We start from the raw sequence: 25929 nt of genomic DNA on the forward strand, positions 1-25929 counted from the left end.
TTGATAGGTACTTTCATAAAATCGGGTAAATTCTTTTGACGATTAAAAAGCACTTTTAAAAATATATCTGAACAAAAAATCTATTCTGTTATGTTATATTCTAAAAATACTCTTTGTAAAATACTATTAATAATCCGTTTCAGAATAAAGAATAGTTTCTGCGAGAAAAAAGATTGCTACTCAATTTTTCATTTTCGAACTATATTAGACTCTTTCATCTCAGATTAACTCTAAGAGCTTATACCTACTAGTAATTTTGAGTATACAAAAATAAACGAGTGAGGATGGCTGGCAGAGCCAAAGAACGGCTCCTTGATAACCACTCAAACTAAGCTTTATTTTCTACGGCATATGGCGGCGCGTGGCAAGCTACGAGGCTACAGTCTACGCGTTTGCTGAGACGTAGCTAGCGTAGCACAGCATGGTACAGATTTTGCTGGACAGGGTAGTTGAGGCATACATACGTCACGAGCGTATGATAATGACGCGGCTGTGTGACGCATACTCGTTCTAGGTAGTACCACAGAATATGTAATAGTACTAACGTACAGAAGTCTCACTCTATTGTTAAATAACTACTTGTGACGACTTAATAGCCTACATAATTATTATTAAATAGATAAATCGCGCACGCAAGCTAAATTAAACTTTATCGCTGCGCACGAGAGTCCGTATTGCTTGTAATAGTAATTAGATAAGGCCATCTTTAGGTTTTATTGTAATATTTTCAAAAAAAAGAAAGTTTACGTCTTCGTCACAAACAAAAACAGTCTTCAATGGCTTGTGAGAGAACTTCCGCAAAAGCTGACTCATTAGGTTAAAAGTTGTTCTTCGTAAAACACGAACCGGCGTTCTCTTCGTAATGAACTCTCGGAATGTTCCTCACAATGCAAATAACCTTATTATGCAGTTTTATAAATATTTTCACTGTAAAGTGAAAATATGTTTAGAGTGCTTTTCATTCATTTCATTTCATTATTATTGACAAGCATTTTGAAATAATCGTTGAATAATGTTGGAAAACCAGTAAATGTGTCTTTAGAATAATATGACTAACTAGTTGACCCGACCCGGCTTCGCTCGGGTGGAATTTAGAAAATTGAGGTAGGGGTTGAATTTCCAAAAATCCTGAAACACGTATTTCTTCATTTGTGACTGAAAACCTCAATACCAATCTTCATGCAAATAACTTTAAAACTGACAGACTTTCATACAAACTTCCGTCCTCCATTTAATCCACTTAGGGGTGGAATTTCGAAAAAACTATTCTTATTGGATGGACCTACTCTTTACAAAGAACACACCCTCCAAATCTCATGTCTCTAGGACCAGCGGTTTAGGCTGTGCGTTGATATAAGTCAGTGAGGACTATGAATTTTTTAATATACAGTGTATTAGTACCTGAAAGATTAATTGATATTCTATGCTACTAAAGTGCAGGTTGTTAAACTTTACCTACAGTTAAAAACCGACACTTTAAAAAAACGGATATCCCGGAGTTAACAAGAACCTTTTATCTTGTCTCGTTCGGTTTTTTTTTAATTTTGAAAATATTACAGAAAATATTAAATTCTCATCAATTTCTGTACGAATCATGTCGGCGTAGAATGGTGTCAAGAATACTGGCCGCATTTCCGTGCTATAGATAACCAGGCTATTTTGAAGTTGATTAATAATTCTATATCAAGACTAGGAAACTTAATAGTTTAATCCGGTCTATCTGTCCGTCTGTCTGTTTGCGACAGCCATTTAAAAAAATAAACTAAGTAAGTAAGTAAGACCTGTAAAGTGAAAATTTTTCGAAGTTATAGAAATTTGTTGCCGCTTCAAAGAATTATACCTACTTATTAAAATTTTCAAAACATGAAAGCGTAAGTTAAAAAAGTTTTTGTTTTTGGGATTTTCGAATACCTAGATACCTATTTTAAAACCATTATGGGTTTCTTAGACAGTTCATAGAACAAAACTACTGTTAAGGAAATAATGACCGCCAAAGTTTATAGCAACAAGCACGGCTTTTTAAGTTTCGGCTCTTACATGCGCTTGACGAGTTTTAGGATTCCGTACTGAACGGGTAAAAACGGAGCCCTATTAATGTCACTCTGCTGTGCTGCTCTCAGTGGCATTCAATTAAAATGGACAAACAGATAGATCTGTCTGTCTGTTTTAATTGAATGCCACTTCACATTTTCGTGAGACTTGCAAAACCAAACCGTGATTGAGTATAAAGGATAAATGAATTACAGAGACTTATCTCTCGGATAGAAATAAATTATTTAGGGGCATGATCCTCTTTCGTTGCCCATTAGGTTCGTACTCAGAGGACTTAACCCTGCCGTGTATACAGGATGTAACCAGAACGCTAGCAAAAACTTAGAGTTATTGTTATCAGTACCCTTATTATAAATGCGAAAGTGTGTTTGTTTGTTGGTTTATTGGTTTGTTGGTTTGTCCTTCAATCACGTCGCAACGGTGCAATGGATTGACGTGATTAACTGCATAGGTATAGATAAAGACAGATAGATAAATCAAAAAATTCCCACGGAATTTTTAAAAACCTAATTCCACGCGGACGAAGTCGCGGGCATCAACTAGTATACCATATTTTGTATAAGTTCACGATATATTGCAAATAAAACCTCTGAATGACGCTAGAGGTCAACGAACGTTGCGTAAGTAGGCCATTCGGAGTTTATGCCACGTCGTACGTATGGCATTGACCCGAGTTTTACACGCTATACATTGCTGGTTTGAAAAATATTAAATCACTAAAACTACAAAATGAGGCAAATGGTTATTGGTATTGGATTGTGTTTAGGTAGTATACCAATAACGCTAAGTTTTTGCTAGCGTTCTGCTTACACCCTGTATATTCTGTGGTAACAGTAAAACATAAATATTCATTACCTATGTTAAACTACACTCAGGCGTACTTTTGGTCAACCACTAGAACATGAGGGTAGTTTTATCTCATTTGGCCCCACTCTCCTGTAATTAATCTCTTTTGACCTACCGTTCTTGTGTGGTTTAAGGTAAAAGGAGATTACCTAGTGTAAAATCGTAGCCAGTCTCCTCGATGAAATGATAGACATACATAATCCATCCATACTAATATTATAAATGCGAAAGTATGTCTGTCTGTCTGTCCGTCTATCTGTCTGTCTGCTAGTTTTTCACGGTCCATCCGTGTAACCGATTTTGATGAGACTTGGTACAGAGATAGCTTGCATCCCGGGGAAGAACATAGGCTTTTAACTTTTGATCCCGGAAAATTAAAGAGTTCCCACGGGATTTTTAAAAACCCAATCCACGCGTCATGTAGTTTAGAATAACGTTTATTTATCTCAAACAAACACTGTTAGTTATTGGTCGTGATTTTATATCGTTTACTTCTTTAGCTTTTGATTATTCACTTTATTGGGTAGTTCGTAAAACAGCCGTGGCATGGACCGATATTAAAAATGTGTCATAAGCGCCCTTGCCAGCAGCAGCGTTAGCTAGTCTATATATAAATTGAAAAAAATGCATTGTGCCTTGCAGCAGTGTATGCAGTGTTTGTATATCTAAACAATATAGCAGATTTTAGAATACCTACAATCTACATGAATAAAACGTTCGTTTTATGACTCGAACACGTAATTAGCATTAGATACGTTTATTTTATCTGCGCAAGGAAATAAAATCTCAATTTAATCAAGGAAGCCATGTGGAAACGTCATAAACGCTGGAAAATAATTAATTAACGTCGAATGTGTAATTTTACTGTTTTATGTGAATAAATCTACGGCCACACCTGCGCGTCATGAACGCGAGATGCGGGAGCGTCCACGATGCGAATCTATACGTGCACACCTACGCGACTACAAATGCGAATCGCAAACTGTGCTCTGTGCATGGCACCGTTGGTACTGAATCTGGGCGCAACTAAATTTTAGAGTATTCGCATCGCTTTGTTTCCAATTTAATAAGAAAAGGAGAGACAAACTTAATTTAATTTAGAAAAATGACTTTACTTTATGACTTTAGGTGCCAGTCGTTAGCCAAATTGTCAAGTGCACTAAAATTTAAAAATTTAATTTTCTTTTCTGTAAATTGAAAAAGATGTAGATACTCTAAATTTAGTTTAGAGAAAAACATCAGAATCGACGCCATTGTATCACGAGAGGTGATCGCCGCGCGGCTGACGTTTCCGCTTCGTAGTCGCTTTGTCACGCAGGTTTGGATGATGCTTTACTCTTGTTTGTGTTTGTCATTAAATAGGTCGGAAGATGCAGATGTTGTTTGCTAAAGAAACACAGGTGCAAAATTAAAAACCGTAAAATGTGGCTTCCCCACGCGAATTCTAAAATTCTAGAATATTCCAAAATGGAATACGATGACATAATAGCAAATAACATACTTTCCATGCTTATTAATGAGAAAAGAGAGACTATTTGATTTTCCGAGATAAAAAGTAGCCTGCCTATGTCACTATTCAGGATTTTGACTTTAAAAAAAGTTGTGATAACCTAGTGTAGTGTAGAAGTGTAGTGGTTAGGACGTCCGTCTTCTAATCGGAGGTCGGGGCTTCGATCCCGGGCACGCACCTCTAACTTTTCGGAGTTCTGTGAGTAATTAAATATGTATTGCTTTAACGGTAAAGGAAAACTTCGTGAGGAAACCTGCATGTCTAACAGTTCTCCATAATGTTCTCAAAGGTGTGTAAAGTCTACCAATCCGCACATGGCCAGCGTGGTAGACTATGGTCAAAACCCTTCTCACTGAGAGGAGACCCGTTCTCTGTAGTTAGCCGGCAATGGGTTGATCATGATGATGATATTCTTGCTTTATTCATGCAAATAAGCCCGCGTTGGTCCGTTGTGGCGTAAATTACTTTCGCATTAATATATATAATACAATATAATTAAAGGCATTGTTTAAAAATCGGTCAAGTGCGAGTTGGACTGGCACACGAAGGGTTCAGTACCATCGCATAAGAAATAACACTTTTTAAATTTTATGATGTAACCGGTTCACGGTTTTCAGATTTTTTCCTTGTGTTAAAAGATATTGCTACCTGCGGCCTGCCACATGATTCTAGGTCAAGAAGTACCCTACAGCTTTTGATTCCCATAAATTGACATACACGACAGATAGTCTGACAACGAAGTGATCCATAAGGGTGAACCCTAAAACGTAAAATTCTGCCCAATTAAACAGTTACGCGTCGTCAAATTAAAAGTCTAATGAAACAAAACTTGAGTTTTCAAATCATCAAATCTCATAAATCTCAACGGATTTAAATAATCTGAGTGGTTTTGGGATGGCCCTTCAGTTATAATTGGTTTCCGTGATAAGAAAATTTTCCATAAAAAAAAAACCGGCCAAGTGCGAATCAGACTCGCGCACTGAGGGTTCCGTACTACAATCGTATTTTATCGACATTAGCTCGATAAATCAAAAACTGCTTACTAGATCTTGTTCAAACCAATTTTCGGTGGAAGTTTGCTTGGTAATGTACCCACATCATATATTTTTTTTTAGTTTTATCATTCTCTTATTTTAGAAGTTACAGGGGGGGGGGGACATTTTACCACTTTTCTCGCGCAAACTATTCAGTTTTAAAAATAGTCATTTTTAAAGACCTATCCATAGATACTCCACCACACACGTATGGGTTTGATGAAAAAAAATTTGAGTTTCAGTTCTTAGTATGGGGAACCCCTAAAATTTATTGTTTTTTTTTCTATTTTTGTGTGAAAATCTTAATGCGGTTCACAGAATTCATCTACTTACCAAGTTTCAACAGTATAGCTCTTATAGTTTCGGAAAAAAGTGGCTGTGACATACGGACGGACGGACACATGGACAGACAGATAGACAGACATGACGAATCTAGAAGGGTTCCGTTTTTTGCCATTTGGCTACGGAACCTTAAAAATCAAAGAGTTTACTTTTTCATCGAAAAATGTTGAAAGCGATTGACAATTTCTTGAAATCACTTTTCAGCTACAGAATTTTTTTTGTGCAATTCAATATTTATTTTTTTGTATATTTTTTTCATATCACTACCCATCACTACTCATCTATATGTACAAAAGCGAAATACCACTCACTCACTGACTGACTGACTAATCAAGAAATCTCAGAAACTATAAAGCCTGAAACAACAAACTACAAACTTGAAATTTGGAAAATAGGTTTCTTTTAGGATGTACGTGTCAGTTAAAAAACGGTCTTGATAAAATTTTCCCCCAAAGGGGGTGAAATGGGGGTTGGAAGGTTGCATGAAAGTCCTATGTTTTTGAAGTTATAGAGACTTGAAAATCGGCATATAGATTATCAGCTTTAAATAATTAACCTATATTTAAAGCTGTAATATAATAAAAAAACCTATATAATTTATTTTGGAAACCCCCCTTAAGGGTGGTAAAATAGGGGATGAAAGTTTGTATGTGAAAGTTTTAATTGTTGTTATTTTTACTTGAAATTTCGAGGATACGTTCTTTCGCAAGTGACGACATAAGAAAGAAACTTATGGAAATCCCTCCTAAGGGGGTGAAATAGGGATTGGAAGGTTATATGAAAATCCTATGTTTTTGAAGCTAGAGGTAAGAGTAGGTAAGTGAGGCCTTTTGCAGCGGGAAAATTTCTAATCTCATGAGAAACCAGAAATTTTACGCGGACGAAGTCGCGGGCAACTGCTAGTAATTATTATAAATGCAAAAGTGTGTTTGTTTGTTTGCCCTTCAATCATGCCGCAACGGAGCATCGGATTGACGTGATTTTTTTTGCATAGTTATAGTTACAGACTACTTTTATATAGAATCCTGCCCGGGATCGAACCGCCGACCTCCGATTAGAAGGCGGACGTCCTAACCACTAGGCTATCACAGCTTTTAGTGGCGTATCATTATGATCAACCCATCACCGGCTCACTACAGAGAACGGGTCTCCTCTCAGAGCGAAGGGTTTTGGCCATAGTCTACCACGCTGGCCATGTGCGGATTGGCAGACTTCACACACCTTTGAGAACATTGTGGAGAACTCTCAGGCATGCAGGTTTCCTCATGATGTTTTCCTTCACCGTTAAATCAAGTGATATTTAATTAATTAAAACGCACATAGCTCTGAAAAGTTAGAGGTGCGTGCCCGGGATCGAACCCCTGACCTCCGATTAGGAGGCGGACGTCCTAACCACTAGGCTATCACAGCTTTAAGTGGCGTAATTGGATAAGTACACAACTTTTTATGTCACTACATATCCCTAGTGTAATATTGCACTTAGTACAATTTCAGAGTATTGCTCTAATACAAAAGTTTCTTATTATTTCTCATCGAGAGCTTCCAGACAAATTAAATAACTTGTTTAAAACATTTCTTGGAAACTCGTGCTTTTTGTCCCAAGTTTTTAATAAAATTATTTTCTTTTAAAAGTGAACATAATATATTTTAAATCTGATTACTTACTTACAATTAAGCGAAATATCTATTTAATTTTTGTTTTTTATTTCTGTTTCTTTTGCAAATGTGGCCTATAATTTTTTTGAAAAACGCGTGCTAAATTACAAATATCAAAAATGAAAGACAAACCCATGTTAGTACTCAAGTTGAGCCCTAGTTGCTTCAAATAAAGATTATATTATATTTTATTAATGTTGGATTTAGTTTTTTAATAATCCCGTGGGAGCTTCATAAAAAGTAGTATACATACTTTAACATAAGATTTTTTACAAAATTATCACCTGTTATCTCCCAAAGCCACAATAACCCAAACTTCATATTTACTGATCGAACGATCCCTCCCTGAAGTTTTTGAAGATTTCAAAAACTTTCAGCATTTATAAAATAGCGAAGGTCTGGCACGTGCTGGCTCTTAGTCCATAATGACATTGTAACTTTTAATCACAAGATAGTTACAGCTCCTAATATGAACCAATTCAAACTTCTAAATCACTTGTGGGGAGTTTAGAATAAACTTTACTAGAGCTGAGTAAAAGTTACAATTTATAGTCTCCATACTGAAAATTTATGGCAGGTCGCGACGACACTTTTAATAGAATTTATGATAACATTGTCCCTCTGAATACAATATACAGACATGAAACGGTATTAAACGCTAACGCAGACGACCCTGTTTCGCTGAGACCGTTTTATCGGCAAAGTCCGAATTGTGAACTGTCTGAAGTTGGCGATGACGATAAATCGGCGCTGAGTTTGTAAAGATAGGGCACTATTTCATCAGAACTGTACTGAATTGTAAAAACAACTTCAAAAAGTAATTTTGAGTTATCGTCAAAAACTAATGAGTTTTAAAAAATAATAATATTTCTAAAAAGAATGCATAGGGCAAATTTTGTAATTAGTTTTTAGTTTGATCCGATGGGGTAGACTGGTTATGGAGTGGAGACCACGTATGGGTAAGCGCACTGTGGGACGACCCCAGCCCGCTGGACCGATGACCTGAAGAAGGTGGTGGGGAGCGGATGGATGAGGAAGGCGGAGGACCGTGTCCCCAATTGTGTAAGAATAACCATTTCATGGCTATCGCAATCGTCAAGAAATTCTGCCCTTTGATTGGCTGTGAAAAAGTGTAAACAGCCAATCAACCACTCAAAGGGCAGAATTTCTCGACGATTGCGATAGCGATTAAATGATTATTCTTACACAATAGGGGGGCGTATTTGGTTGCGGGCTCTTGGAAAGACCTATGTCCAGCAGTGAACGCAAACAGGCTTATGTATTGGATTGGATATTAAATGTCCAAGATACACGGCCAAGTTAAGTATCTATTTTCTCTAACGTGAATCGGACCGAGTATTGTCGGCGGTCTGCGGCCTCCATAGCTTAATCGGCTGCAATGCAATATCGGGGAGATTTATTAGAGACGTTGCCCAGTACCTACTCTGCGGTGTTTTTCGGGTACCAACTAAGTACCAGTGGAGTAATTTTGATAAGAAATGGGCCTGTTTTTTCTGACTTTGATGACCGACTCGGTCATCTAATAGACCCCTTAAAATCTGTGGCCTGTTTGTGATAGCGCATAATTATCAATCGTTTTTGTTTCATTCGTACTAGGAAGACTAAAAAACAAGTTAGCCATGAAGTCTTCAGAAAGCATCATGTAGAGTAAATTAATGTAATCAGTGCCATCCACGTGGTTTGTGAAGGAACACGTTCAGGAAAACTCCTCATTAAAAAGGGTGAATAAATAAACCCAAGACTGACCTGTGAGGACATGCGGAGCAAGGTACCTAGGCCTCGAGGTCCGTACCCAACAGATTTTCTCGAGAAGGCATCATAACAAAATCATTAAAACAAGCATATAATTATGATGGCTATATTAATTGACTCGTAATATCCATAACACGTTTCACCAAGTCCCAAATATCTCATAACCATTCGCTTATTATCGCGATAATATCAAACGTTGTTACAATGTTACACGTGTTATTGATATCAAAATGACGTCACTCGATACTCTTTTATATCTTTCGAGTGAAGTAAATAATCGTTCTTCATTTTCTTTCGTCTGCGTTTTATAAAGATCACGGGAATATTCCATTGTAAAGAGATTGGCTTAAAGTAGTTGAAATTTTTTGGGAAGAATTTTTTTTAATTTAATTACTTTATATTCACTTTATTTCTTTGATTTGAGTCACCCAATCGTGCAACAGTGTGACTCGTTAGGAATCTAACGATTTTTCCCCATCGAGTCACACCCACAGTAAAGTGTGACTCAATTTGATTATTCTTTAATCAGCATGGTCTGCAAAAAATGTAATTTATTTTAAGATTGTCCCAGAGAGAGTTAGCGGCTTTGTGACGTCTGTTAATTTAGATAAGACAAATTATCTTGAATTATTTATCTTATAATTTACATTTCCTACACTTTGCTGAGACTGAAATTTAGCATTACACTGTTTTTGCACGAGCCACCGCACGGCACGATTGGCGGTCACGATATGCATGTCGTGTGGTGTGATACACACGACACACTGCACACGACGACGACGAGGTCAACGAACGTTGCGTAAGTAGGCCACTCGGAGTCAATGCCGCGTCTAAGGCGGGGTATTGACCCGAGTTTTGCACGCTATACATTCCGGGTTTGAATAATACTAAATTACTAAAACTACAAAATGAGGCAAATGGTTATTGGTATGGACCACTCGCCTTCGCATTTTTTGTATTTCAGCAAAAACTATACCAGGAATTGAACCCTGGAGCGACAACGTAGCTCGCCATTGCGACAGGGAGCTTTATGGTCGTAGGTAGGTATTTTCTTTTGTAAAAACTCATCCGCCATTTTGGGCGGGCTATTATCTGAGTGAATAGAGGAATGGGCGGATTGGGGTCTGAAATTACCGTAATCTAATATAATGGAAGTGATTTCAAGTAAATGTGTGATTATCAATATTTGGAACTAGCAACCGCCCGCAGCTTCAGTCGACCAAAATATCATCATTATCATCATGATCAACCCATCACCGGCTCACTACAGAGTACGGGTCTCCTCTCAGAGTGAGAAGGGTTTTTGGCCATAGTCTACCACACTGGTCATGTGCGGATTGGTAGACTTCACACACATTTGAGAACATTATGGAGAACTCTCTGGCATGCAGGTTTCCTCACGATGTTTTCCTTCACCTTTAAAGCAAATGATATTTAATTAATTAAAACGCACATAGCTCCGAAAAGTTAGACGTGCGTGCCCCGACCTCCGATTAGAAGGCGGATGTCCTAACCACTAGGCTATCACAGCTTATAACCAAAATGTGCATCCTCTTTATTCCCAACTAGCTGATGCCTGCGACTTCGTTCGCGTGGAATTAGGTTTTTAAAAATCCCGTGGGAAATCTTTAATTTTCCGGGATAAATGTAACCTATATCAATCTCCAGGTCTTCAAATTATACCCATGTGAAAAATCACGTCAATCCGTTGCTCCGTTGCGACGTGATTGAAGGACAAACTAACAAACCAACAAACCAATAAACGAACAAACCAACAAACAAATACATTTATAATAATATGTGTAGGTAGTGAGAAATGCATTTGACGATTCAAAACTACTTGTGAAAGTTTGTTTGAATAAAAAATATTTCTATTCTATTCCGTTCCATTCTATCCCTTTCTAACCCATTCTATCCCGTTCTATCCCATTCTATTCTACCCCATTCTATTCTATTCTATTCTATCGTCAATCTAACATAGGTGCCTATTTAATCTTGTCAAAACAATTGACTCCATCATTCAAGAGCTTATCTCTAATTGAATCTGCCAAGTCCTCCATAAGCTGATTTCTATTACGTAGGTATATACCTACCTAAGTAGATACATGGATAATCATAAACACGCTGATAACAGAATAATAATAATCTAGGCAATATTTGGGAAAACAGCTACTAGTACCAAAATATACAGGCAAATTATGAACGACTAGCTTATGCTTGCGACTTCGTCCGCGTGGACTACACAAATTTCAAATCCCTATTTCACCCTCTTAGGGGTTGAATTTTCAAAAATCCTTTCTTAGCAGATGCCTACGTCATAATAGCTATCTGCATGCCAAATTTCAGACCGATCCGTCCAGTAGTTTGAGCTGTGCGTTGATAGATCAGAAGTCACCTTTTCCTTTTATATATTTAGATGTGCGCGGCAGGTTTAAATGGGAATCGGCGAGGGGCCCGCATCGGGTTAGCGTGGGGGGCTGTGCGGATGTGCGGTGCGTCCCCCTGCCTCATACTCCGATTGCCATCTCGACCTGTCGCGGACTTTTAGTAGATGATGCCCGCGACTTCTGAATACACTTTGATTTAGGTTACAAAATTTTTTTAGGTATTCAGATTTTCTGTGTTAAAAATCCATCTCGAGATGAAAGCTATCTCTGTAGGATGGGCCGTGAAAGAGTAGTAGTCAAACACACTTTCGGAGTTCTTATGGATTTATTTTCGAAGTTTTATAGTTTGATCGAGACAGAGCAAAAGTTAATAATTTGGCACCCTTAAAACTTTAGCAATTAGATATTATCTGGGACCTGTAGTTCTATAACTATGAAACATAACCAGAACGCTGGGGAAAACGAAGACAGGTGATAAGTACTGATGATTACTGATTTGGTATCACAAAAAAAACGCGAAAAATACAAAACGTCCTGTAATTTTGTAAAAGTTTGCGATATATCCATACTAATATTATTATAAATGCGAAAGTGTGTCTGTCTGTCTGTCTGTCTGCTAGCTTTTCACGGCTCAACCGTTCAACCGATTTTGACGAAATTTGGTACAAAGATAGTTTGTATCCCGGGGAAGGACATAGGCTACTTTTTATCCCGGAAAATTAAAGAGTTCCCACGGGATTTTCAAAAACCTAAATCCACGCGGACGAAGTCGCGGGCATCATCTAGTTGCAAATAAAACATCTGACTGACGCTAGAGGTCAACGAGCGCTGCGTAAGTAGGTCACTCGGAGTCAATTCCGCGTCGTAGGCGGGACATTGACCCGAGTTTTGCACGGTATACACTGCGGGCTTAAGAAATACTAAATCACTAAAACTTTAAAATGAGACAAATGTTTATTGGTATTGGATTGTGTTTAGATAGTATAACAATAACGCTAAGTTTTTGCTAGCGTCCTGGTTACAGCCTGTATAACCAAAAATATATAGAGACGACAAGGGGCGAGACCCAATCTTTTTAAGTGGCCTCGTACTAAGAAGGACGACCGCGACGCGCGCCTTTTAATGGCCACTAGAAAGGTCACGGCTAAATCTTACTGTTTTGTTCGAGTTACTAAGGTATCCTTAATTACTGAATAGAGATTTAATATTTAATGAAACTCGACCTAATTATTCGGTGCCTGGTGCACTTCGATCGCCCGTAGTGCCAGATTATTTTTTCCACGCACATGCAAACTGTGGAACCAACTCTTTTCGGCAGTGTTTCCACTAGATTACAACATGGGGTTATTCAAGGAGCGGACCTACGAACTCCTGAAAGGCTGGCAATGCATTGGCGGTTCCTCTGGTACTGCAAATGTTCATGGGCGTAATCCGGTGATCCGTCTACTCGTTTGCTCGCTAGTTTTATTTAAAAAAAAACTGGATATTAAAAAGAACTACTAAAAATTTAGTTGAATAGAAAAGTAAGTAGGTAGGTAGGTATTTAATTCTGTGACTTGAATAAAACATTTATGCGATCTTATCTGAAAGTGGGCGTCATTTTGCAAAGATAGCAAGATTCTTCTATTCTTCTTTGACAAAGGACTTTACTGGCAAACTATGCTATTGAAGAAAACAGCGAAGTATTTTATAGCACAAAAGCAGATTTACAGACTTTCAATATTTAAATGGAGGAACTATTGATTTGAAATAGCTCTCTCTGCGTGAATTTTTTCATTTCTGAGGGTCGTGACCCTAGAGTTACTGGAGAGGAAGGGTCAATACGTGACGAATCTTTACAAAAAATACTAAAATTATAACAGTACCTTTATATAAAATCTGAATCGGGTAAAGTATGACAAATAATTGTACTAAACATTGCCAAGATTATTGTATTCATTACTGAGAAAAATGGAAATTTAAGTATTTAATTATTGATTTTTATTTTCCATGTACCGAAATTGTAGTTACATAGTAGTAATAAATTAAGTTACATTGGATATGTTTATCTCTGAACAGAGATTTCTTCCAGCTTCCCATTCAAGGTTGTGAGTAAGGTTTTAAGTATATTTAGAGGTAACTTTGCAATTATGCAGTTTGAGAAATCTGTTTAGAAAACAGCCATCTAGGGCACAAATGCGATCAATTGTACTTGATTGTGTATTTTTGATAATGATTCACTCATTTCAATTTCTTTAGAGGTCTGTATACACATTGTATAGGCCGGCTATTATTGTAAGTATTAGAGACGACGAAATGTATTTATCTATATGTAAAAGTCACTGACTAGTAAGCATCTCCTGGCTGGGCAGAGCTGGTAATTTAATTAATTTTATTTAACAACTAGCTTATGCCTGCGACGTCGTCCGCGTGGACTACACAAAATTTTAACCCTATTTTACACCCTTAGGTTTGATCTTTAACTATGAGATTTTAACATGAGCTTAATAAAATATGTCATACTGCTAATTGCAAAAATATTAACTACAAAACTTCTTCATAGACACTTCAAAACTGACAGACTTTCATACAAACTTCAAACACCTATTTTACCCCTTTAGGGGTTGCATTTTGAAGAATCCTTTCTTAGCGGACGCCTACGTTTTAATAGCTATCTGCATGCCAAATTTCAGCGTGATCCGTCCAGTAGTTTGAGCTTAGTGTTGATAGATCAGTCAGTCAGTCAGTCAGTCAGTCAGTCAGTCAGTCAGTCAGTCAGTCAGTCAGTCAGTCAGTCACCTTTTCCTTTTATATATAGATAAAAGATAAATGAGGCAAGCCTAGTCTGGTGATGACTAACAAGTCAGGCCTAGTCCTAGACCTAGACCTACGTCCACTTAATTGTTATTATTTTGTTCTTTATCTGTATTATTAATATTTTTCTGTGTTCCTTATATAATTTATGTCAGCACTCAGCAACTTAAAGGCAATAAAATTTATGATTTGATTTGATTTGATTTGAAATGTAATAAAGTGCTACAAAGGGACCGATTCAAGTCAAGAAGCTTTCTTAAAGTTTGAATAAAACTAATTAGGACTAACAAGGATAGAAGAGCATCACTTGATTTTCTGTCTACCATATTTATTACCAGTTGATGCCCGAGACTGGCGAGACTTTGTCCGTGAGGTTCTTAAAAATACCATGGAAACTCTTTGATTTTCCGGAATAATAAGTAGTAAACTGAACCTGGACTACTTACTAAAAACTTAATCTTTCATTTTAGAAGATACCTACTTACCTACATGTTTTTTCATAACATTCATAACTACGAAAGTATTTTGCCGTATGATTTGGAAAAAATCCCAATAGGCTGAATTTCTGACAGGCCTATAAGAGGTTCTTACAGCTGCAATCTCCGGATCTCATCGTCCAAATCTCTGGGGACAATCGAATCGAAAAGAATCAAAGCTAGACTTGTTAAATTGCTTACGTATAGGTACCTAATATAAAATTGTTTGTGGAACTGCTAATTCAGTAATTTGAGAGTTCTTTGTTTTTTAATATACATATTACATAGGTTTAGGTACAATTGATATATCCGGATTAAGCTTTCTTTGCGTGTTCTATCGCCTCTATAATGGGCAGTGCTCTGAAGAGTTGTTTGATCTCATTCCACCCTCCTTTTTCTACAACCACACCGCACGCCACCGCAAACAATTTCACCCTCACCACCTGGGTGTTTGGTGCACTTCGACCGCCTGTTGTGCCAGGTCCTTTTTTCCTCGCATATGCAAACTGTGGAATCAACTCCCTTCGGCGGTGTTCCCATTAGATTATAACATGGGGTTATTCAAGGGGCGGAGCGACAAATTCCTAAAAGCCCGGCAACGCATTGGTGGTTCCTCTGGTACTGCAAATTTTCATGGGCGGCGGTAATTCACTCAACATCAGGTGACCTTATTTTAGTAATAAAAATGCTGAGCAAACGAGCAGGCGTTTGCTCGCCATTTTTATTAAGTAGTAAAAAAGTACATTGTATGATAATGATTGTTAAATCGTAGCGAGGTTCCTCGACGTAGACTCGTGGTCAATACTGCCAAAAGTTCTCATTTATAGACATTACGATTTTAGTATCATGACTTAAAAATATTTCTATTTTTTTTTGTCAAATCAAGAATTATATTTTCATACACTCAAATTCGAGTCAAATGAAGACTTTATATTTAATAATACATTTAAAGAGGCAAATCAATACAATACTTCAATCAATACAAATCAATACAATATTTTCTACATTTTAATCAAATCGGTTTCAAATATTAATTTATGAAACGAAAAGCTGACATGTAAATAAAGCTACCAAAATACATGGAATTAGGAAGTACCTACCTACTTAGAGGTAAATTAATATTAATGAAATGAATGAAACTTGGGAGTAAATTGACTTCTCGTCTTTCTTAACATAATATTTGAATGCCACAATTCCCCGAATCTTAGGGTAAGAAGCTTTGTTCTATTTATAATTACCAAACGTCTTCCGGGATCGCGTACATTAACCCTTTGAGTAAATGTACCGAGTTCAAAATTTCTGACAACAAATCAGTGATTTTGCACTAACTTTCAGCGAAGTTTTAAATTAAATTCACCTGTATTGGAGTTCAAGGAGCCGTAAAATCATCACTTCAAAATATTGAAGAGGAAAAATTGCGCACCAACGGTTCCGTACCATCGTACAAGATATTTATAACTAGCTGATGCCCGTGACTTAGGTTTTTAAAAATCCCGTGGGAACTCTTTGATTTTCCGGGATAAAAAGTAGCATATGTCACTCTCCAGGTCTTTATATATACCCATGCAATAGATCACGTCAATCCGTTGCATCGTTGCGACGTGATTGAAGGACAAACCACAAACAAACACACTTTCGCATTTATAATAAGTGTACTGATATAATAAGGGTACTGATTTTTTAATTAACATGGTGGCGGCCATTTTGAAATTCGACATTTGGTTTTTTATTGTCTGTTGTTGTAGTAGCAATAGACAGACACACTGTGAAAATTTCAGCTCTCTATCTATTACGGTTCATGAGATACAGCCCGCTCAGGGACAGACGGATGGACAGCAAAGGCTTATAGGCGTTAAAAAGAGCAACCGCCGAGTTTCTTGCTGGTTCTTCTCGGTAGGAACGGCATTCCGAACCAGTGGTAAATTAAAACTACCTGACTATTCATAAGCACTTTTAAAAAGTTTACATGAATAAAAAAACATTCTATTCTATTCTATTCTATTCTAATTATAGTATTTTTACTAAGTATCTGTAAGTGCGATTACTGATATATAGATTAATTATTATTCTCTATTAATTATATTATTTATAAGAGTATATAAATATATTAATATTTATTTATTAATTATTTAAACTGTAACTGAGGCAACACGCCAGTGAGATGGTTTAAGTGCAGTGGTGCTCTTAAAAACTTTTGAATTAGGTGCCATGTGACTTAAAGACTTAAAAAGAGGTAGGTTCAACGCTTTCCTATGGAGTGATGTCTCTGGTCAGATTCAAAAAGCGTGATGAATAATATCTTCGATAGCTCCAGGACTGTGGAAGCTTCTAAGCAGTGGACTAAGGACAAAGAAAGGAAAAGTAAAGGATAACGCACGTATGCGCGACAATTCTGGCGTAAATTCCTCTTCTGTTCACTTCACTTTCTTTTCGCGAGAGAATTGACCACAGCTGAGGCGTTCAGGCGATTAGCGACACGTTTACACACGTTTTAACACAACACGGCGTCCGCCATTACGGATTCTTGGAGCGGAGAAGCGGGCGCCCAGCACGATGTCTTTGTTGCGATTGATTGCGCCTAGCCGCGCCGGCGCAGCGTGTTTTCGAGTTAAGTGAAAGGCGAATTGGTGCGAAGGAGAGATATAAATATATGGGTACAGGAGTGTGAAGGAGAGAGCTGGCTTTAAGAATTTTAATTCTTACCAGTCTCTTTAGCTACAACTTATACTCAGCTTTATGACTGTGGGCATACAGTTGAAAGTAGTTTAGTAAAAACAAAACCAAGAGGTGACAAAAGATACCTTTCTAAATGTGAAAATTACCCCGGCCGGAAATTGAACCTGCAACCTCTTAAACTTATAAGATCACAGCGCTCACCACTGCAGCTGACGTGTAAATCAAAACACTGTATCTTAGACAAAACACTTTACTAAACTAAACTGTGTTTTAAACTGATGACTTATGAGTTATGACTGTGGCGAGTGGCCCGTTTGCGCGGGCCTTTATAAGACCACGTTTTAATAGATAATGATTTTCCATTATACGAACTAAAGTTACATTAGTTCGCCAAAGTTCCATTAAATATGTAGACTCAATTATTTGTGAAATAAGAGCTTACATTGTGATGTTTAGAAAGCCTCAATAGCTCAACGGGTAGAGGAGTGGAATGAAACCGAAAGGTCGACGGTTCAAACCCCGCCCGTTGCACTATTGTCGTACCTACTCCTAGCACAAGCTTGACGCTTAGTTGGAGAGGAAAGGGGAATATTAGTCATTTAATATGGCTAATATTCTTTATAAAAAAAAAAAAAAAAAAATGGAATCGAGTCTATCCGACTTAATCTGGAAAGCTGAGGTGTTTATTGATAGTTCGAAGTTTTAGTTTCATTATCATCAGTTTGTACGGGAGCGGTGTGCAGTCTCGACCGTACCAACCGTACCAAAGGGAGGCTGTTTGTGCTCGGTAGCGCCAGCTGGGCCGAACGGTTGTGTCTTGAAACTTCTATAGTCCAGATTGCAGAAAACTCCATTAGTGCGAGTACTGTTGGCGGTACATTTGTTCGGGACTACGTCACGAAATGTTATCGATTGAACAGCGCCATCTAGTTGTTGGAACATGTAACAATCTCGAATGGCTTATAACCATAGTCCTACTGATTGATAAGAGGAAGTGCAAAGCTCTTTCTTCTATGTGCAATTTCGAAATCGCTGAAGCATCCTTGACCTAAATCCTAACAAAAGCACATCCCGTAATCAGTGAGATAATTCGGGGTTTCCATTTTGAAGATCTCTTGTTGTAAGATGTCCGTAGGAGCCGGACTATGATTAAAATATTATTAAACCCAAACAAGATCCCGGATGAATTACAGGAGGCTGGAGGGGCTATCGCGCAATGCACAAACTCAAATATTATACCGTTAATTGCCATCGGAATTTTGAAAAATCCAATTTCCTGGTTTCATAACCATAACACAACACCTCCATTGCAGTAGAATGACAGCTACAATGTCACGATCGCAATCATCTCTGATTGGTTGATGCTCGCTTACTATTGGCTACTATATAGGTATTGTTGCAACAAGAATACCATAAATTCAGCCAATCACAACGATTGCGATTGTAATGATGATTGATGCAGTTTTCCAGCAATCGAGGTGAGGTTCACGATTAATTATTTTCATCGAAATAAAAAAATAAAAAAATTAAATTTGGACTGGTTTTACAACCATAGAACAGTTCACGACAGTTAGAAAACTTCCAACGAAACGTCGAGGCGTCGACGTCACTGGCAGGCGTCAAATATTAACATTTGACAGAGGTAGCCCTAAAGTGGCCCCAAATTCTTTGAGTGGCCCTATTTTTCCTTGATTAGGTCACCACTCACCATAGCCAAATATTTGACATATTGTCGATTCAAGATCAAACTGAGAGTTCCCTTACCATAACTTACGGTCGAATACTATAGTCGTAGCAAAATCTCGCTGCCCGTGGGGCTTTGCTGCAAGTATAATAGACTTCAAACATATCTTTTTAAACGTAAAAGCGTTTCAAAGGCACTATAGACCCATATAGGGTTTCCTAGAAAAGAGGTACCGTAACATATTATTATGTGGTAACAATGAGAACAAGATGGCATGGTTTCTTAACGTCTATAGAAAACTCGAACCAAATAATACCTGGATGAATTCTTTATAATATCATTGAATGAAAAACATCGAACTTGATTTTTATCAATAAAACATACAATACCATTAATCTTCTTAGGGTTCCGTACCTCAAAAGGAAAAAAGGAACCCTTATAGGATCACTTTGTTGTCTGTCTGTACGTCGTGTCTGTCAAGAGAACCTATTACGGTACTTCCCGTTGACCTAGAATCATGAAATTTGATAGGTAAGTAAATCTTATAGCACAAGTAAAGAAATAAATCTGAAAACCGTGAATTTGTGGTTACATCACACAAAAAAATTAAATGTGAAAACCTACGTTCCGAATTTCAAGTTAATTATAATATCAATAAATAAACCTTCCCATACAAACTTTCATCCCCTATTTTACCACCCTTATGGGCGAATTTTACAAAAATCCTGAAACACGTATTTCTTCATTTGTAATCGAAAACTCAAATACTAATTTTCATGCAAATAACTTGACAAATGACGGACTTTCATACAAACTTCCATCCCCCATTTAACCCACTTAGGGGTGGAATTTCGAAAAATCCTTTCTTAATGGATACCTACTCTTTACAAAGAATAGATCCTCCAAATTTCATGTCTGGTCCTAAACCAGCGGTTTAGGCTATGCGTTGATATATGTCAGTCAGTCAGGAGTCAGGACTTTGAATTTTATATATATAGACTAGCTGCCCTGGCGAACTTCATTCCGCCGAACAGTCAATTCAAATTTTTTAAATTTTTCTCTCCGAAAAACCATCCTCGTACTTCAAGGAATATTATAAAAAGAGAATTGGCGAAATCGGTTCAGCTGTTCTCGAGATTTGCGATGAGCAACACATTGAGTGATTTATTTTTATATTATAGAAGATACAGTTTTCATCAATTTCAAAAGCGATTTTGATTTCGACTGCGTTGTGCAATTACCCCTTCAGTATTTTATTCACGTAAATCTCATTCACTGTACGGAAAATTTGATAAAGGATTACTTTTCCCTAACATTGACTACGGTGATTACGTTATAGGCTTACCTTCTCATGTACACTGAAATTTAACAACATAATTTATTATAAACAAAAATTTATTTAATTATATGTATAGTATTCCCGCTATTCAAATATCGTGTAATTAGCGATCGCTCTCGGCTTTGCTCGGCGAAAATATTAATCTTCTTTATTCCCTACATAATATAGGAAATTTCTGTTAAAATTTCAGCTTTCTAGAATCTAGATCCAAGGCTGGGCGTTAATCGTCAATGCGTCAGGATTTTTTTTATCTATTGATGTTTTCCGCCATTTTTTCAAAAAACCGCCAAAAATAGACTAGCACTTGGTTGAATTCAGACCTGCAGGTAAGTGATGATACAGCCTAAGGCTGGCAATATACGTCAGGTTTTTTCATCCGGTCCGGTCCGTTCAGGCTACCTGAAGGCATTGGAGCTATACATATGTTTGAATGTACAATACACGTCCGGTCCGGTAACGATCGCTCATCAGGGCGGTAAGATGGAGTATGCTTGCCTAGAAGGTACAGTCAGCAACAAAGCTAGGTTTGCACACCCCAGTACAAGCGACTATGGACAGGTGCAAACCTAGCTTTGTTGCTGACCCTACCTATACTAAAAATGGAGGGAAAAACTGATGCCAGAAGGGTGTTCATTTCCTAGCGGTTTGAATTGGAAACGAGGAAGTAAAACAGTTCGTACGTGTCCGTGGAAATTCGACTGCATATTTGCGGGTGCAGATGTTGGCAATAACGTGCGGTATGCTAGAAAAAAGGCGAAGGAAGAACCAGATTAAAAAGTTCTTGGACACACTCTCTCCGAAAGCACTTTGCAAAAGTTTTGTTAATCAAATACTCTTCTTAAAGTTTAGTTAAATAAATTCTCTTCCTTACTCTCACTTACCTCCTCATGTACTGGAACTTGATGACGATGAATATCAGCAGCGTGTTGGCCGACAGAGAGGCCGCCAGCACGATGACGTACAGCACTATGATCACCACATCAGGGTTGTAGAACACGTCCAGCTCCATAGCCCCCCCGCCCCATAGCTCGCTCGCGTTCCATCGGGCATCACTCGGTGATGCGTTGAACAGCATGTCGTCATCTGTTAGTGAACATTTATTGGATGTCTTTCACTTTCGTTTCACTTACTTTTACTTAAGTCGTTTTTAGTGAAATTCACTTTTAGTGAACATTTATTGGATGTATTTCCCTTTTGTTTCACTTACTTTTACTTTAGTCGTTTTAGTGAAATCCACTTTTAGTGAACATTTATTGGATATCTTTCACTTTTGTTTCACTTACTTTTACTTAAGTCGTTCTAAGTGAAAATTTATTGGATGTCTTTCACTTTTGTTTCACTTACCTTTACTTAAGTCGTTTTTAGTGAAATTCACTTTTAGCGAACATTAATTTGATGTCTTTCACTTTTGTTCCACTTACTTTTACTTAAGTCGTTTTTAGTGAAATTCACTTTTATGAAACATTTATTGGATGTCTTTCACTTTTATTTCACTCACTGTTACCTCAGTTACTTTCACTTTAATCTTTGTTTATTAAGTTCACTTTTGGTGAACATTTATTGGATGTCTTTCACTTTATATCACTCAATGTTGTAAATACCTCAGACACTTTTACTTTTGTCTTTTTTTTGTATTCACCTTTTTTAAACATTCACAAAGGAATAATGAATTGGTTTTTACTTTTTTCTGATAACCTTTTTGTTAATAAAAAGAAGGCATTTAAGTGTGTACTTATACTAACAATGATTTTCTGTTGACAAATAACTTTAAAAACTTTGAGAATCAATAAAAACTTGGTGATTCATGGCCAAGCATTATAATTTCTGATCGCATTGCAGATTTTTTAATTAGTTTTATTGGATCTCTATGATAGTTCAAACTTTTGGAATGGCTAGAGCTCTCTGGAATGGCTTTACGAGAAAGCCTTTACTTTAAGAAGATAAAAATACGCGACAGAAAGGGGGACGTTAGTTAAATTGTACGGCACAGTTCTATTATCTTCAGCAAGCTTAATTACACTTTAGGTATTGTGTCGTTACAAGTTAGCCCTTGACCGCCATCTCACTGGTGGTAAGTGACGATGCAGTGTAAGACGGAAGTGGGCTAACCTGGACCGAAGCCTCCCAAAAGACCAGACAGGAAATTAAGAAATTATAAAATTCCAAATCCCTGCCGGGAATCGAATCCGGGACCTCCCGCTAATAAGACAACAGCGCTTACCACCGCGCCAGGGAGGTCGTCACTTAGTTAGTACTTAGTTACTTAGTTGGTAAAACTAGCACCTTAGTCGAGAAAGTTTTACGCAATAATAATTATTGTACAGTCTAGAAAATCCCAAGTATTCACAAGTGTCAAGGCTATTGACTTACCATCAAAACTTCGCAACTACAAAACCAATTTTCCCAGCAAATAGCAATTAATGTTTCAGAAGGCAGATAATTACAAGTTTCAACTAACTCAAGACAATGAAGTTTCACTAACGATCTGGATATCTAGATATCCTGTAGTTTCACGTAAATAAATAAACTTTTTGAAATTAAATGAAATACGAGTATTTGTTTCACGGCTGTCCAAAAGGAGTGTAATGTTATACGTTTAAGAGTTTATACATGTACCTACAGTACGCGGCTCAAAGTGATGAACATCGGCCTTTAGAATGACATTTCATCATTGTAGAGCGTTGTCTCCGTCACATACGCATATGACGTCGCTTTGTCGGTCTCAACGAGCGAGACTGTACTCTACATACTTGTCTAGTATGGTATAACAACATTGTAAATTGTAAAATTAAAACGAGCAACCGCCGAGTGTCTTGCTGGTTCTTCTCGGTAGGAACGGCCATTCCGAACCAGTGGTAAATTAAAACTACCCGACTATTCGAAAGCGCTTGTAAAAAGTCTACTTGAATAAAAACATATTCTATTCTATTCTACAAATCTGCGACAGCCAAGGGGACATCCTTCTAAAAATCTATGTTCCATCAAATGTTCATCACTTTTGGACTCGCAAGTACTGTATGTGAGTTTCTTTGTTCCACTCCGTTGGTTGGACCTTAGTCCCGAGGTTCCAGGTTATATAGATACACGGAGAATTGAACCTAGAGTACGTATATACAAGGTTTTGCATGATAACAAAATCATTAAATGATGGCGGGGGACAGGGGAGAATGCTTTGTTGTGATTGGTGGAATCAGCGTAATGAGGGTACCGAACGGGCGTGGGCAGACTTTTGGAAAATCTTTACTTGAAAGTGTCCAGTTTAAGAAATTAGTCACAATAATGAGTTTGACGTGAGCTACTCATAAATTAGTCATTGTTTTGACTAATTTCTTAAACTGGACACTTTCAAGTTTATTAGGGTTCCGTACCTCAAAAGGAAAAACGGAACCCTTATAGGATCACTTTGCTGTCTGTCCGTCTGTCTGTCAAGAAACCTACAGGGTACTTCCCGTTGACCTAGAATCATGAAATTTGGCAGGTAGGTAGATCTTATAGCTGACATTTGGGGAAAAATCTGAAAACCGTGAAATTAGGGTTAGAGCACACAAAAAAATTAAATTGTGGTCATGAACTAATAATTAGTATTTTCAACTTTCGAAGTATGTGACTATATAATATCAAGTGTACCGTACCGAACCTTATCGGACTTTAACATTTCCTTTATCAATCGCATTCAAATTTGGAACCTCACAGTTTACTTTAATTATTCATGCTCGCCGAACAAACTTTTGCAAGCTTGATGTTGAACGCATTTTAGAGAATTTTACACAATTTCCGACATACTTCCAAATATTTAAAAGAAAAAGGTGACTGACTGACTGACTAATCTATCAACGCACAGCTCAAACTACTAGACGGATCGGGCTGAAATTTAGCATGCAGATAGCTATTATGATGTAGGCATCCACTGAGAAAGGATTTTTGAAAATTCAACCCCTAAGGGGGTGAAAGCTGTGATAGCCTAGTGAAGCTGTGATAGCCTAGTCGTTAGGACGTCCGCCTTCTAATCGGAGGTCGGGGGTTCGATCCCGGGCATGCACCTCTAACTTTTCGGAGTTATGTGCATTTTCATTAATTAAATATCACTTGCTTAACGGTGAAGGAAAACATCGTGAGGAAACCATACCCGAGAGTTCTCCATAATGTTCTTAAAGGTGTGTGAAGTCTACCAATCCGCACATGGCCAGCGTGGTAGACTATGGCCAAAACCCTTCTCACTCTGAGTGGAGACCCGTGCTCTATAGTGAGCCGGTGATGGGTTGATAATGATGATGATGAAGGTGAAATAGGGGTTTGAAATTTGTGTAGGCCACGCGGACGAAGTCACGAGCATAAGCTAGTCGTTCTACCAAACCATACTTTCCAACTTCTGGAGTTCTATCTCCTAGTTCCAAACAAATATATGAAAGTACCTACTTACAGTACTATAAGAAATAGAAAAATAGCATGGCATAGAAACTTGGCTAGAAAATCCCAAGTTGTAAAATCTTATAATAGTAAGTAGAAATTGTAATTCTACGACCGTACTGGTAGACGGAGAGTCCACCTGTATTATTCTTTGCAATATTTTCCCACGTTTTATGCAGACGTACACTCAATTTTATTCTACTGCCACTTCGAGTAAAAAGTTTTATGTACATAACTGAAACAATTTTTAGAGGTAGAGACAGTCTTGATGTCTGTGTGCTAGTGTTCTATAATAAAAATGTAGTGCTAGTGCAATTATACAAAGAACACACGAACAAAGTGAAAGCATAGTGCTAGTGCAATTATACAAAGAACACACGAACAAAGTGAAAGCATAGTGCTAGTGCAATTATACAAAGAACACACGAACAAAGTGAAAGCATAGTGCTAGTGCAATTATACAAAGAACACACGAACAAAGTGAAAGCATAGTGCTAGTGCAATTATACAAAGAACACACGAACAAAGTGAAAGCATAGTGCTAGTGCAATTATACAAAGAACACACGAACAAAGTGAAAGCATAGTGCTAGTGCAATTATACAAAGAACACACGAACAAAGTTAAAGCATAGTGCTAGTGCAATTATACAAAGAACACACGAACAAAGTTAAAGCATAGTGCTAGTGCAATTATAAAAAGAACACACGAATATAGTGAAAGCATAGTGCTAGTGCAATTATACAAAGAACACACGAACAAAGTGAAAGCATAGTGCTAGTGCAATTATACAAAGAACACACGAACAAAGTGAAAGCATAGTGCTAGTGCAATTATACAAAGAACACACGAACAAAGTGAAAGCATAGTGCTAGTGCAATTATACAAAGAACACACGAACAAACTGAAACCATAGTGCTAGTGCAATTTAAAGTACACAAGAAGTGTGTTCCAA

The 25929-nt window shown here is 37.5% G+C and overlaps 1 protein-coding gene and 1 long non-coding RNA gene across 3 annotated transcripts in view; one reads left to right on the plus strand and one right to left on the minus strand.

Moving 5' to 3' along the window:
- Positions 1–21781, minus strand: part of LOC117982133 (neuropeptide FF receptor 1-like) — a 57698-nt gene extending 35917 nt beyond the window's left edge. For both annotated transcript variants that reach the window (XM_069498642.1, XM_069498643.1), the window contains exon 1: positions 21450–21781. In XM_069498642.1, the coding sequence (XP_069354743.1) occupies positions 21450–21643 (194 nt within the window). In that variant the 5' untranslated portion in view covers positions 21644–21781. The remainder of the gene's footprint in view (positions 1–21449) is intronic.
- Positions 1–25929, plus strand: part of LOC138402373 (uncharacterized) — a 404494-nt gene that overhangs the window by 253680 nt on the left and 124885 nt on the right. The window lies entirely within an intron of this gene.

This window comes from Maniola hyperantus, chromosome 5 (genome assembly GCF_902806685.2).
Source record: "Maniola hyperantus chromosome 5, iAphHyp1.2, whole genome shotgun sequence".
In the NCBI taxonomy this organism is placed as follows: domain Eukaryota; kingdom Metazoa; phylum Arthropoda; class Insecta; order Lepidoptera; family Nymphalidae; genus Maniola; species Maniola hyperantus.